General features: G+C 42.6%; 1 protein-coding gene across 1 annotated transcript in view; it reads right to left on the reverse strand.

Annotated features, from left to right (window-relative positions):
* Window positions 1–16,230, reverse strand: part of LOC126108819 (neuralized-like protein 4) — a 339,970-nt gene that overhangs the window by 136,736 nt on the left and 187,004 nt on the right. The window contains exon 18 of the mRNA XM_049914183.1: window positions 10,610–10,736. Within this exon, the coding sequence (XP_049770140.1) occupies window positions 10,610–10,736 (127 nt within the window). The remainder of the gene's footprint in view (window positions 1–10,609; window positions 10,737–16,230) is intronic.

Here is a 16,230-nt window from a genome sequence, read left to right on the forward strand (position 1 = left end):
GACATTTGAAGTGTGTTTCAGACAGCAGACTTTAATGGTTCAAATGTCTCTGAGCACTATGGGACTTTAACATCTTAGGTCATCAGTCCCCTAGAACTTAGAACTACTTAAACCTAACTAACTTAAGGGCATCACACACATCCTTGCCCGAGGCAGGATTCGAACCTGCAACCGTAGAAGCAGCGCGGTTCCAGACTGAAGCGCCTAGAACCGCAAAGCCACCACGGCTGGCAGCACACTTTAATACCCAATAATAAAACAGATCTGGTGAGCACCATCTAACATCAAATCAATCTGATGGAACCATCAGTACACATCCAGAAATACTACACAATGAACCTGAGGGACAGGGTCGGAAGAAAGCGAGATTTTGACAAGAGCCCACAACACATTAAATCGACAGAAAGAATTTACCGACAGCACACCGTTGCCACTTCCAGACGTCTACCCCTACACAACGCTCACACAGACGACAGCCGCATTCACCGAGAAGTGAGAGTGGCGGCGCTTCGGCCCGGCAGCGAGTCGCCGTGCACACCGGCTTCCCCACACACTGCAAAACGTGCACACTGTGTGACACCGTCACACAGAAGCAGATGCAATTAACTGTAACTGTTACACGGTATTCCCTGTAATTCTGAATGCTTCGCGTAATACCACTTTTATAACTCCACTACTTAAGTTTTACAGTTTATAGTTTCATTGGTCTGTACTCTAGATACGTGAACACAAATGTAACTACCTTACAAGAAACGGACAACATAATTAATGCACAAATGCCCATGACATGACAGGATTAATAGTGTGTTAATTAAACTTAGTGGATTACTGCTCAAGTTGAGAATTTTATTGTATTTACTCGAATCTAAGCCGCACTTTTTTAGCGGTTTTTATAATCCAGAAAACCGCCTGCGGCTTAGAATCGAATGCAAACTAAGCGGAAGTCTGAAAAATGTTGGTAGGTGTCGCCACAACTAACTTCTGGCGTCGAATATACATAGTGCTACACAGGCATGCTTTGCAGGCACAAAGATAAATACTGGCGCCAAAACCTCTGCATCAGTAACTAAAGTAACAACAAAAAGGTGGAAGACTAGCTTTTTTTTCTCCGTCCAGAATTTTGACCACTGCATTTTCATACATTATCCAACGAAGTAAATACAAATTCCGTATTGTTCATCTTCAAATGTAGCAGCATTTCAATGTACTACGAAAATCCGACTGGCAAGACTGTTTGGGGTTTTTGTCAATATGGCCAACTCTACATTCTGAATTTTTTCTTACCTGTGAGAAGAGATGGTTCCTTATAGGAACTTTTATGAATTGTAAATCACATGCAATATTCTCTTCACCATAAGAATAATACGAATATAAACATTTTGCCATGTATTCTTTCATGTTTGCTGCTATCTCATTTAAATCCTGTCTGCCTAATAAACTACGAAACTAGAGTGAGACAACAGCAAACCCGGAAGAATATATGTATCGTGTCATGTTTATATTCGCATTATTCTTATGCCTAATAGTAATACAGTCAGAAATGAAGCACGGCAATTGACTAGATTTTTAAATCTAAGATGACTCTAATTTCAGTGCAGAATGTAATGTACTACAGAGGCGTCTGCAATGATTTTCAAACGGAGAAAAATCATACACAGTCTATTATTTGGTTCTTGTTGATCATTAACTCTCTCTCTCTCTCTCTCTCTCTCTCTCTCTCTCTCTCTCTCTCTCTCTCTCTTTTTTAAATTGGAAGCGGTGTTAGCGCGCACAAAACCAAGACATGCCACGAGCGGCGACAGGTCGTAAACACCTATAACAAAGAGAACGGCACTTATCAGATCAAAGAAAAATAAGCAATCAATTCAAACCAGATGAAGCACGTGAAAGAGGAAGGGTACCCGTATAAATAGAGACGGACCACCTGACGCATAGGAATGGCTACCTGGTAAAGCTTAACTGCTAAGCTTACGACTAGAACCAAACTACTGTAGCTGTATCGTCATTCATTTGACCTAAACTGTGTCTCATACTACAACGGACCAACTTTGTTTCGATTTGGAGGTGCGGCCTAAAACTTTTCTCTCCCCTCGAATTTCGAGTCTCAAATTTCAGGTGCAGCTCAGATTTGGGAAAATTTTATTCCTCGATTTAGAGTCTCATTTTTAAGGTGCGGCACAGATTCGAGTAAATACGGTACTTCTGATCGACACCTGACGGCTGAACACCAAAATTTTATAAGAATAGCTTACGACACAAGTATTATCACTGTTCAAACAAGGGAGTCTCCACAAATCTTCAAATTACACAGGTGTCAATCCGATAATCTAGACCCGCAAAAGTGACTCGGGTGACAGACGTCGCGGGACACCTCCCCGTACCCTGGCGGAGCTCCTCTCGCCTCGTGCGGTGCGGCACGGACTCTACAACTCTTCGGAAGCCCCGGCAGAAGTACTGGCCCGGGGTCCCCTCTACAGCCGTCCGTGTCGCCGGTGCAGTGCAGGATTCTGTGCCCGAACTGAACTCTCGATTACATCCCGCAAACGTTCGAGGGGATTCGTGTCGGGAGACCTCGGTGGTCAAATCGTTCACTCGAATCGTCCGGAATGTTTTCGAACCGATTACGGACGACCGCGTTCCGGTGACACGGCACACCGACGTACGTAACAATTCCGTCGTCGTCTACGAAAGTCGAGTCGGCGAACGGCCGAGAATGGGCTCCGACGAGCCGGAGGTAACTGGCAGCCGGTCCTATCCCTGTAAACGCGGCCCGCACCGTCGGGGAGCCACGGCCGGCTCTCGCGGTGCCCCGTCGACGACGCGGCTCCGCGAGGTCTGCGCCGCACTCCGACTCTACCGCCAGCTCTCGCCGACACGGTGGGACTCGTCCGACCGGGCCGCAGCTTTCCGTCCGCCCGGAGTCCGACCCGTACCGCCACGAGCCCGGGAGGGGCACCGCGGGGAACGTCGCGGTGTCGTTCGGAGGCGACCGCGTCGGTCACTTGCCGCCACCGCCCTCTAGTGAAAAATGTCACCGACGCAGTCGTGACGTACGCGTCTGTCGTACGCCGCAAATTCGTTTCTACAGTTACTTCGTGCAGTGTCGGTCGCCCGTCAGCACTGACGACTCTACGAAAACTCCGCCGCTCCGTGTTGTCGGACGTAGGCCGTCGGCCACGGCGGTGCCCGAGGTGAGGGCCGGTGCCTAAAATCTGGCACTCTCGGCACGCTCTCGAAACTGTGGGTATCGGAATATCGATTTCGTTAACAATTTTCGAAATCGAAAGTCCCACATTTCTAGCTGCAACTACCGTTCCGCATTCGGAGTCTGTCGATTGCTGTCGTGCGGCCGCAATCGTGTCTGAAACCTTCTCAGTTTAATCGTCCGAGTACAAATGGCAGCTCCACCGATGCAGCGCCCTTTTACACCTCGTGTGCGCGACGCTACCCCCGTCTGTGTATGTGCGTATTGAACTCGTCACCTCGGTCTATATTCAGATGTATTAAATAACGTATTAAAGATTATTACAGAAGTTTTACTTCTAGAATGAAAAAGTGGCTTAACAAGAGGCAGGTCACGCAGTGATAATATATTTACTGTGCGACAAATAATACCGGAAAGCAGAGCATTTAATTTACTGACCTATCTGGCTTTCGCAGATTTTGAAAAAGCATTAGAAAGGGCGGACGGACAGAGCTTCCAGGAAATTATATATCGCGTATTCTTTTCCATTTATTTTTAAAGACAAACTTACGTGAAAATAGATAGCGCCAGAAGGGATCTGTATTCCAAACAGTAAATATATTTAACACACTATTATATGCTGACAACATTGTACTAATGGCAAAGTCTGAAGATGGACTAGAGAAACTAAATTTAAATGCATTATAACTTTAAGGCAGTAGTAAATAAAACTGCAGCAGCAGGATCCCACGGGAAATAACACAGTCCAAAACAAAACTGTGATTGAAGATAAGATTTTGGAATGAGTTCAGCACTTCAGTTACCTAGGAAGCTGTACTAATTTCAATGACAGTAAGGATGTATCAAACTACATAATTATCAGAGCTTATGTGCCACTGTAAGTGGAACATTAAAAAATACACAAAGAGAGACAAAAATGATGTTCTACGCTGTGACGGCTGTACGACAGTGACTCCAGGGTTACGAGCAGGAAGGATTTCAGCTATCTCTGAGCAGCTCAAATGATATTTTTACGAGCAGTCAAAGGCTGCACTAAGTTAGACAGGATTCCCAATGAAAATATGAGCCGAAAACTGAATATTTTTGCAGTAAATCACAAGACAGAAGGACGTAAAAACATAAACAAAAAACTCTAAGGAACATCTGGAATGGATGGGAGAAACAAGAATTCCAAAGATGACCTCACAATACAAACTGAAAGGAAAGAGGGAAAAATCTTATAATTTTAGAATAGGACCCTTTTTACGTAGGTGTTTTACCGACTGCAGATCTGTTATGTTCATAAATCCCTTCCTTCTTTCCCCTCTGCCAATACCCCTTAGTTTTTCCCCTCCCTCACTCCTCTTTAACTGTTCCACCCTTTCTATTCCCTCCACCAGTTTCCTAATTGAAACATAAAAAATAGTTGTGTACCACATATTCTGAGGTGTAGATCTGATACAAAACTCACTCTCTGTTGTGGGGTTCCAACAGCTGTCGCCAAGTCCCACATATTGAAAGGTGTCTGTCAATTCTATATCTGTACTTTCATCTATACTCTGCAAACCACTGGGAAATCCACAGCAGAGGGTATATCCTACTGTACCGGTTATTAGGCTTTCTTCTCATTCCGTTCACATACGGAGTGCGGGAAGAATGACTGACTGTATGCCTCCGTGCGTGCGTGCGTGCGTGCATGTGTGTGTGTGTGTGTGTGTGTGTGTGTGTGTGTGTGTGTGTGTAATTATTCTGATCTTATCTCCTTGTGAGAGACACACTATGTGATCCAAAGTATCTGGACATACGTTTTTCGTATTAGGTGTATCGTGCTGCCACCTACAGCCAGGTACTCCATACCAGTGACCTCAGTAGTCATTAGACATCATGAGAGAACAGAATAGGGCGCTCCGTGGAACTCAGACTTCCAACGTGGTCAGGTAATTGGCTGTCACTTGTGTCATACGTCTGTACGCGAGATTTCCACACTCTTAAACATCCCTGGGTCCACTGCTTCCGATGAGATAGTGAAGTGGAAATGTGAAGGGACACGTAGAACTCAAGAGTGTACAGGCCGACCTCGTCTGTTGACTGACAGAGACCGCCGACAGTTGAACAGGATCATAATGTAGGCAGACATATATCCAGACCGTCACACAGGAATTTCAAACTGCATCAGGATCCACTGCAAGTACTACGACAGTTAGGCGAGGGGTGAGAAAACTTGGATTTCAAGGTCGAGTGGCTGTTCATAAGCCGCACATCCTGCCTGTAAATCGCAAATGATGCCTCTCTCGGTGTAAGGAGCGTAAACAATGGACGATCGAACGGTGGAAAAATATTGTGTGGAGTGACGAATCACGATACAGAGTGTGGCGATCCGATGGCAGGGTGTGGGTATGGCGAATGCCCGGTGAACGTCATCTGCCAGTGTGTGTAGTACCGACAGTATAATTCGGAGGCATTGATGTTACGGTGTGGTCGTGTTTTTCATGGAGGGGGCTTGCACCCCTAGCTGTTTTCCATGGCACTATCACATCTTAGGCCTAGATTGATGTTTTAAGCACCTTCTTGCTTCACACTGTTTAAGAGCAAATCTGAGATGGCGAATGCATCTTTCAACACGACTGAGTACCTATTCGTAACGCTTGGCCTGTGGTGGAGTGGTTACACGACAATAACATCCCTGTAATGCACTGGCCTGCACAGAGTCCTGACCTGAATCCTACACAACATCTTTGGAATATTTTGGAACGCTGACTTCGTGCCAGGCCTCACCGACTGACATCGATCTCTCTCCTCAGAGCAGCACTCTGTGACGAATGGACTGCCATTCCCCAAGAAACCTTCCAATACCCGACCGTATGTATGCCTGCGAGAGTGGGAGCTGTCATCGAGGCTAACGGTGAGCCAACACCGTATTCAATTCCAGAATTACTCATGGAGGACGCCACGTACTTTTAAGTCATTTTCAAGCCAGGTGTCCAGATATGTTTGATCACACAGTGTACGTAGCGGATTATGGTATACCATTTGAAGCGAGTTCTTAACAGTTAGTTAATAGACTTTGTGGGGATAATCTGCATCTATCTTCAGGAGTCTTACAGTTCAGTTCCTTTAGTATCGCTGTGAAACTCTTCCACGGGTCAAACAAATCTGGGACCATTCCTGTTGCCCTTCTCTGTATACATTCGATATCCCCTATTAGTCCTATTCGGTACGGGCCCCATACGTTTGAGAACTATCGTAGGATGGATCGCACGAGTCACTTGTAAGCAATCTCCTTTATAAACTGATCGTACTTCTACACTATTCCACCGAGTTGGCCAATTCCAACTGCGACTCATTGATATTATAGTCATACCATGCAACATTTTTCCATTTTCTTAAGTGCACAATTTTACATTTCTGAACATTTAAAGCAAGTTGCCACTCTTTGCACCAGTTTGAAATCTTATCAAAATCAGACTAAAAACTCCTGCACCTTCTTTCAGACTGCACTATTTCACAGATAAGTGCACCTCTGCAAACCAACGTGAGGTTACTATTAATATTGTCTGTAAGGTCATTAACGTACAACACGAATAGCACGAGTCCCAACAATATTTCCCTGGGGCACACCTGAAGTTACTTCTACATCTAATGATGACTCTCCGTCCAAGATAACACGCTGCATCCCCCCTACGAAAAAGTCCTCAATCCAGCCACAAATTTCACTCGGTACCCCCACAAGATCGTACTTTTGACAGTTAAGTGTAGGTGTAGTACAGAGTCAAATGCTTTTCAGAAATAAAGAAATACTGCCTCGATCCAAAGCTTTCAGTACGTCATGCGAGAAAAGCAGAAGTCGGGTTTCACACGATAGACGATTTCGGGATCTGTGCCTGTTGGCACTGAGGAGGTCTTTCTGTTCGAGTTGTCTCGTTACGTTCGAGCTCAGGATATGTTCCAAGACCCTACAACAAATTAATGTCGAGGATACTGGATGGTAGTTCTGTGGATCACTTTCACTGCCCTTCTTGTAGATGGGTGTGGCCTGTCTTTTTTTCCACAAACTGGACAGCCTTCCTTTCTTTTTGATTACATATTTTTGCACATAGTTACTGGGAACATCTCTGTCATATTTTCTGACCACTCGCCTGTCTATTTCGATACCCCTGTTACGTGGGAGGTATTTACGTTTCACTGGTGACCTTTGGAGTGGATATATCTGCCAGTGAATGACTAGGGTCTGGTGGTGCAATGAGGGTGCATTGAACTGGAAGGAAGGAAAGAGTCTGCTGGAAACTGGCAGTTACGAGGAAGCAGTGTACTGAGGCAGTCGGCTTGTCATTTGGCAGCCAATGCGGTGCACGTTTTTGTGAATGGAGCTGCATCTTATTCTGAGTTTCTGTAGGCAGGCTGGCAGGCTGTGCCGAATCAGGAGAGGGCAAGCAGAAGTTATTTGTATCGGAAGAGCTGTGGTCCAATATTTTAGTTGCCACTCAGTTGAAGACAGGCTGCACTACTAATTTTGAAAAAGTGAGGTATATTTTTGAACTGATTTGAGAAGCACATGCTGCTCCTCCATATATATTCTTCTTACAAGGAGAGGCCCCAGCCGTCAGTCCGATATTTTTGAAACCACTTATACGATGACGTCTGTTAAGATCTCAGGTATCACACCCAGCAGCCATTCAACCTGGTGAGTTCTCTTTTGTGAGTAATCGACAGAAAAAAGTTGGGAAATTTATGCGAGACTCTATAGTGCTAAAAGAGAAGGATTATGTAGACTGGTTGCATGGAGTAATGGTTAGGGTAATGTCTCCACAGTCAAGGGTTCAAATCTCATCAGGTGCCTTAAATTTTTTTACCACTAAATATTTATCAAAATGACATCGATCATTATTTTTATTCAATGAACTGGTATAAATGTAGCTTTTTATTTCTATTCCTTTGTCACATTTTAAAAACTGTATGAATTTTTTCATTTGTTCTCATTTTTTCTTTATACCATCCTTTCTACACTAGGAATTTTTGGGAATGCGAATTTAATTATACTTATTTATTATAATATTTAAATATCTGAAGATGCAGATTTACTGGTAAAAAAAAAAGACAAAATAATCTGTTTATACTGACTGTCCAGTAATGTCAAAATTGTATTTTCCATTACAAGACATCCTTTTCTTTTTTTTTTTTTTTTTGGAGGTTATCATCATACAAACATTAAAAACATAACCTAAATTCCAATACGGGAGATGAAGATTTAAACAAAATAAGGTATTATAAGCACAACAAAATTAAAGGAAAATGAGGAATAGAAACAATGACTGCAATAAAACGGATGAAAAAATAGGATGATACAGCGAAAGCAATTAAATCAAAATTACTACACAAGATTGATTAAAATCACACAAACAAATATTTCAAATGGAAAAAAAATGATAGGAAGAAATATTAGAGCACATTAAGAAGCTGATATGATTAAAATGATATGACAAAGGAAAACAACACGTAAGTCTTACAGCAATGCTTCGGGCACTCCAATGGGAATTTCCAGAGTGAAGGCGATGTTCCTTTCGAGAAACACTATTGAGAAAATTTAGAGACCTGCCATTTGAAGCTGGCTGCCGAACAATTCTACTGCTGTCGACGTACATTGCGTGTAAGGACTACGAAGATGAGATACGAGAAATTAGGGCTTATGCGGAGGCACACAGTCAGTCACTTCTCCCTCGCTCTATTTGTGAGTGGAACAGGAAAAGAAACAACTAGTAGTAATACCAGAGAAGGAAAGTTGCTACTCACCATACAGCGGAGATGCCGAGTCGCGATAGGCACAATAAAAATGTAGCGGGACTTTTAATTCGCCGCGCTACACTCGTTCCCTCATATATAAATTATACCGTCGCAGCTGCATGAGCGCTCGACGGCAGAGAAAATATGTAAGAAAATGAAGGTACTAAAATTTTAACTCTTTTTGTTTTCTACCCGCTATTGTCACTTGTGAGCGAAAGCTTAATTTAACTTATTCACTAATCTTGGTACGATTCAGATGTAAAAACTTATTCGTGTGCAGACATATAGTATTGTGGAAGCTTGTATGAAATCTGGAGGATGGAAGCAGCCGTAAAATATATTGCATTCAAGATCAAGATGTTTTAATTTGTATACATAGTAATTCCTGGAGGATGAAATTTACTGCACTTTTTCATGCAGAAATGAAGCAGGAGATTGTTGGAGAACAAGACCTGAACACCGCACGAAAGAAGACATATTAACACGGTAATGAATGAACTCTTATCTACACCATTTCCCCCTGTTAACTACATTTTGTTATTCTCTGTTCTCTTTCAAATAATTTTTGTAGTGGAAATTGGTTTGACTTTTGCTCAGAAACGCCACAAGGACCACCCCGACAATAGCTTTTCCGAATCACGAAGTCCGATAGCTTTTCTGTAATACGGAGTCTGATTTGCATTTCATTCTTTCCCTTTTTCAAGGTCATTAACGATTTTAAAACCCCCTTTTTATTCACCATTTCTTCCCACATTTTCAGCCTTTTCTTTTCTTTTCTTTTTTATTAACCACATCAACTGGCGACCGTGACAGGACCAACTGTCGCACCCTGGAGTAGTTTCCAGGCATTTCCTGCCTCCCCTCGGTCCGAACGGCAGGGTGCGGGTGGGCACGCCTCGTCTGCAGCCGGACTCCCCACCTCCTTAACTACGTCAGTGTGCGGCCCTCCACCCGGCAGTCATAAGCCGTATTTGCGGGGGAGGAATGCGGTACAGACGTTCGATACCACACTCTTTAGGGGTCGCAGTTATCGACCACGGTCCGTACTAGTATCGCCGGACCCGCGAGTCGAGACTAGCGCCGCACTGCGGCTCGCGACAAGTTGCATGTGTGGGCTCGGGACGTCGAATAGGAAAGTAGTATAGCGTTCAGCTGATAGGAAGCAACCTGTAACAAGATGCTCAGTTAAGTACGGCCTATTTGATGCCTCTGTAACTCTCTGTTTGTAATTATATTCCTCCTGACTACGAAGACTCCTGTACCGACAGTCAAGTACAATATATTACTTTTTACCGAAGACTTCTAATTGTTTTAGTCACCGTAGACCCAGAGCGCGCAGCCAGATACTTATCAACTTCACTGACAAACCTGCTGTATATGCAAAGAGGAATTGTACATTTCTATTTAGCATTGGCCACCGGTCATTCGCATCGGTGACGATTCGTTCGTCGTCGTCGTAACTTCTACTGTGGTGGAATTTTACAACTTATTAAGTGGTGGGAAAAAATTTGTTCGAGAAAATGGAGACTGTGTTAAAAAGTGAGAGAAGATTCTGTCAGATAGCTCAATATACACGGATTGTCTCTAACATAATAATTTATATTCACAGCAACCGAACGGCGCTCGTAAATTTTAGAAGAAACTTACCTCGAATGTTTCGTCGGGTTCTAGGGGGTCGGAAGAAAACACCAGGGCGTGCGAGTAGCCGCGCAGTCGGGTGGCGACTGTGCCGCCGGACCGCAGTACTACGTTCTTCCCGCTGACGGCACCAAACCTGGGAAACGGAAACACACCAACCCGGTTACATAGCTGCTGGGGGTTTCAAAGCTTCACGAAAATCAGACTTATAATATTAAGGTGACCAGAACGTAATGTTGTTTTTCTACATTACCGTATATACACAAATAATTGGTGTGACTGAATAATGCGGAGTTGGCTTTAATTTGTTTTTGTGCTCTGTGTGTGTGTGTGTGTGTGTGTGTGTGTGTGTGTGTGTGTCACTCGTTGCGTGTATTGCTGTTTAAGCACAGCTTTGAATGCCCGATTTTCATGCATGCCCATCTGGTGCTTGCAGGATGGATGTCCGGCCTCTTCAAGAACAATGACTGAATCAGTTTTCCCTTTTCCTCACTTTGTCACACACCTTCCTGGTGTATGTCCACAGGAGTTGTCCACGACTGTCACGTTATATAAATTCAGCAACACACAAGGAGACACTGCAAAACGAGCACCGGCCGGTCAACCGCGAGTTCACTGTCTGTCCACTTTTCAGGATTTGCTCTCGTCGACATGCCGTTCACTGATATTTCTGGAGTAGTTTTCCTCTTAAATATCGTGTAAGGTTGCAGCTTTGACCTATCGCCCGTTACACACGACACTGTACACATATGCTTCTCACTGCCACCAGTTTGTTATCGTGACACCGGATTCCCCTTTCGATGCGCATTACAGATTTGCAATAGAACGTAGGAATGTTCACGGCACAAATTTATCACGTATCCGTGAATATACACTACTTTTTCCTCCTAACTGCCCGTAAGCCATTGAGCGATGGTAGTTTTCCTCTGGAAGACACTTCCGTTTCAACTGAAAACACTCGACAGACTGCCCCCGGGCTAGCTTTGAAACTGTCTGTGCCTAGTTCTTTGGCTAAAGCTGTTGTTCAGAGTTGGCACATTTCTCCAGATCCGTACTGTCGCTTCTCCTCTATATAATCGCCGAGACTTTTTCGAGGTCCGGTCACTACGCCTGTCGGCCGTGAAATGTTTGGCGATTACCGTTTATTTCTCAAAGCCACAGTTTGTTTTGTTGCCAGTTGCGAGTACGACCCTCGCTCACACGATACTTTCTTCCAGCTGCCATGTTTCTGATGTTCTCTGCATCTTCAGTAAATTTTAGTTTTTCTTTAGCCGCGTACGGGTGATAACGAGAACTTGTAGCCATAATTGACAAGTTACTATGCAGTTAATGCTTCATTTCTAACCTGCTACTGACACGTCACAGATTGAGGCCGCAACATAGTACGACGGGATTTATTGTCGGAAGCACAGCAGTACTAAACTTACGACAAAAAATCTGTGCACCCAGTTTCTCATCCTTAAATTCGGGAAAAAATATCCACCAATTATTTGTGTGTATATGGTAAATTAAAACAGAAATTTTTAACAATTTTTTTATTTTTAATTGACACTGTAATTGTCCTCATTCCCAATAACCTTTTTCCATATAGTGCACAAATTTAAATGCCAGATCTATAAAAATCAATTTTTGGGACACCATCCAAATGTTCTAATTTTTGACTCTCAGGAAATGTTGTAGCCATCGCAACAAATGGAAAACCAAAAATGTGGTATCGGGTGATCACACCCGAATTCATTAATTTTTTTTTCTCAAAGTTCATGTCACACACTGCCATTTTGAACTATTGTGTTGCAGAATAGTATCCCTCCTGTTGACAACTGCTGGGTGCTTTTCAATTAAACATTGATTTACTCCATCCAGTTGTTCACAGCACAGGTTTGGACACACTGTGCCACTCTTCCTGCACAATGAAAGACGAATACTGGTGCATTATCTACATCTACATTTATACTCTGCAAACCAATGTGAAGCACACGGCAGAGGATAGTTAACACAGTACTACACGTCAGGAAAAATAAGTGCCTCCTCAAATGTATCGAGGGACAGGCAAAATTACGTTAATGAAGTAACTTCTCCTAGTCTCTGGTCTATTTTATGCATGACGCAATACAGGTAATCACTTCATTCAGTATGGGTTTTATCTAACAGAAGGAGACCTTTTGTGTTATTGTTGCAAGCATCACATTGTATAACATACAGCAATAAAGCTTTGTCATCTCATTTTAAATGACAGCATAAGCAAAATAGAGATTTACGTAAGATTTCTGCAAAGACAAAAGTTATTTAAATTACTCATCACATACTTTAATGGGAACACTATGGTCTACTGACGTAAGAATGACTATTCTATTGAAAAACTAATTCTTTCAAAAATATTGTCTACAAAAGAAACTTTCAAATTATAGAAACACCGAATATAAATTTTACATTAAGTTAAAAAATATTAATTTAAGTAACAAATACTATTCTTTTGTACCATTAAGTTGCCAAAAATGCGGTGCGAACAACTAGGTTACAGACAGACACGAAACATGCCTACTGCAGTTTAAGTCAGTCATGTTTTCTGTGTGCTCAGATATTATTCAGTGGTTCAGGTGCTTAGTTAAGATAATCCATGAACTATCAACACGCAGAAAGATAAGTACATTCACTTCATACTTGTAATTATTTCTTCCCAGCTGTACGCATGTGGTGCAACATTGGTTTGAAGTTACACAAAAAATGCACTTTTAATCATGAAAGCTGAACTTAATGGATACAGCTTGTCTGCTAAGGAATATTATGTGCTGTAATTAGCTTACATGTCAAACTTCCTGGCAGATTAAAAATGTGTGTGATGTGCACACACAGGAGATGAGGAGCTGTGAGTACGGGTTGTGAGTCATGCTTGGGTAGTTCAGTTGGCAGAACACTTGCCTGTAAAAAGCAAAGGCCCCTAGTTTGAATCTCAATCCGCCACACAGTTTCAGTCTGCCATGAAATTTCATATCAGTGCATACCGGGTGATTAAAATCAGTATAAACTGGAAAACTGAATAAATCACGGAATAATGTAGATAGAGAGGTACAAATTGACACACATGATTGGAATGACATGGGGTTTTACTAGAACCAAAGAAATACAAAAGTTCAAAAAATGTCCGACATATGGCGCTTCATCTGATCACAATAGCAATAATTAGCATAACAAAGTAAAACAAAGCAAAGATGATGTTCTTTACAGGAAATGCTCATTATGTCCACCATCATTCCTCAACAGTAGCTGTAGTCGAGGAATAATGCTGTGAACAGCACTGTAAAGCATGTCCGGAGTTATGGTGAGACATTGGCGTCGGATGTTGTCTTTCAGCATTCCTAGAGATGCCGGTCGATCACGATACACTTGCGACTTCAGGTAACCCCAAAGCCAATAATCGCACGGACTGAGGTCTGGGGACCTGGGAGGCCGAGCACGATGAAAGTGGCGGCTGAGCACGCGATCGTCACCAAACGACGCGCACAAGAGATCTTTCACGCATCTAGCAATATGGGGTGGAGGGCCATCATGCATAAATATCGTACATTCCAGCAGGTGTTTATCAGCCAGGCTGGGGATGATGCGATTCTGAAACATATCGGCGTAAATCTCACCCGTCACGCACGGTAGCAGTTACAAAACCAGAATCACGCATTTGCTCGAAGAAAAAAGGCCTGATAACGGTAGATGTGGTAAATCCAACCCATACCGTGACTTTCTCATCGTGCAATGCAGCTTCCACAACAGTTCTAGGACTTTCGGTAGCCCAAATTATGCAGTTGTGTGCATTGACAGACCCTCGGAGCGTGAAATGAGCTTCGTCGGTCCACAACACGTTACGCAACCAATCGTCACCTTCTGCCATCTTTTGAAACGCCCACACCGCAAATACCCTCCGCTTCACTAAATCCTCCGCAAGGGGTAACTCGCTGCAGTCACGATATTCATCTGTGTCCTTGGTGGCTCAGATGGATAGTGTTTCTGCCACGTAAGCAGGAGAACCCGGGTTCGACTCCTGGTCGGGGCACACATTTTCAGCTGTCCCTGTCAAGGTATATCGACAACTGTCAGCAGCTGAGGGTTTCAATTAATTATCATTTATTCTAGAGAAGCTGCACGGTCATATATATATATATATATATATATATATATATATATATATATATATATATATATATATAGAGACTTACCAAACAAAAGCGCTGGCAGGTCGATAGACACACAAACAAACACAAACATACACACAAAATCTAGCTTTCGCAACCAACGGTTGCCTCGTCAGGAAAGAGGGAAGGAGAGGGAAAGACAAAAGGATTTGGGTTTTAAGGGAGAGGGTAAGGAGTCATTCCAATCCCGGGAGCGGAAAGACTTACCTTAGGGGGAAAAAAGGACAGGTATACACTCGCACACACACACATATCCATCCTCATATACACAGACACAAGCAGACATTTGTAAAGGCAAAGAGTTTGGGCAGATATATATATATATATATATATATATATATATATATATATATATAACAAACTGTACATTCGCATGACCTTTTTTCCCCCCTAAGGTAAGTCTTTCCGCTCCCGGGATTGGAATGACTCCTTACCCTCTCCCTTAAAACCCACATCCTTTCATCTTTCCCTCTCCTTCCTCTTTCCTGATGAAGCAACCGTGGGTTGTGAAAGCTTGAAATTTTGTGTGTGTGTTTGTGTGTTTTTTTATTGTGTCTCTCTACCAGTGCTTTCCCGTTTGGTAAGTCATGGAATCTTTGTTTTTAATATATTTTTCCCATGTGGAATGTTTCTTTCTATTTTATTTATATCATTAATTTGAACCCAACAATTACGTTTGTTATTGTCACTGTTACAATTCGAAATCTTTTCTGTCATCTTACTTTCTCTTTTTGTTTGTACAAGTAGTTTCACTTTGTGTTCATCTTCCCTTTTTTCCGTAATCTACCATACATTTTATCCTGCATAAATATACTCAATAATACGTAATTTACTTCCAAACCATAACCTAAAAATTTTTAACGCTTTCAACATTACCACTGCTATAAAATCCACTGTTCCCAGTTTACAAACATTTCGTGTAACCTCGTGAATACTATTTCACAGCTTCAGTTCCTTTCACCCATTAATCAACAATTTCAGCTATTTCCAACAGCTTTCGTTTTATTTCCATTCCCGTTTATACGTTATTATTTCTTCGTCAGACAATTGTTGCCTCATTTTCATAATCTGCCGGCACATAACCAGTCCTTTGAATACATTTACACGCAGTTTTTATCGAAATTTTCCTACACTTCTCCACCCTTCAAAGTGTTTTGGAGGCAACACAACTACCTAACCTTTGTACCCATCGTTGTTCACCAACCTAAGTTCAGCACAGGATCAACATAGCTCATCTCAAACCAACACTTTTTCGACTTTTTTCACACCTTTATCTCTCCCTATATATTTTCATTTTCATTTCAACCTCATGTTACACTTTCCACCTTCTAATACCATGTCACCCTCACAACACCCCCACAACGACCCCATTAAGTTTTATTTACATTCCCTCCGCAAACATGCCTTCACCCTAGCCAGATTACACTCCCATATTTTATTTACTCA

The sequence above is a fragment of the Schistocerca cancellata genome, chromosome 11, assembly GCF_023864275.1.
Source record: "Schistocerca cancellata isolate TAMUIC-IGC-003103 chromosome 11, iqSchCanc2.1, whole genome shotgun sequence".
Taxonomy (NCBI): Eukaryota; Metazoa; Arthropoda; class Insecta; order Orthoptera; family Acrididae; genus Schistocerca; species Schistocerca cancellata.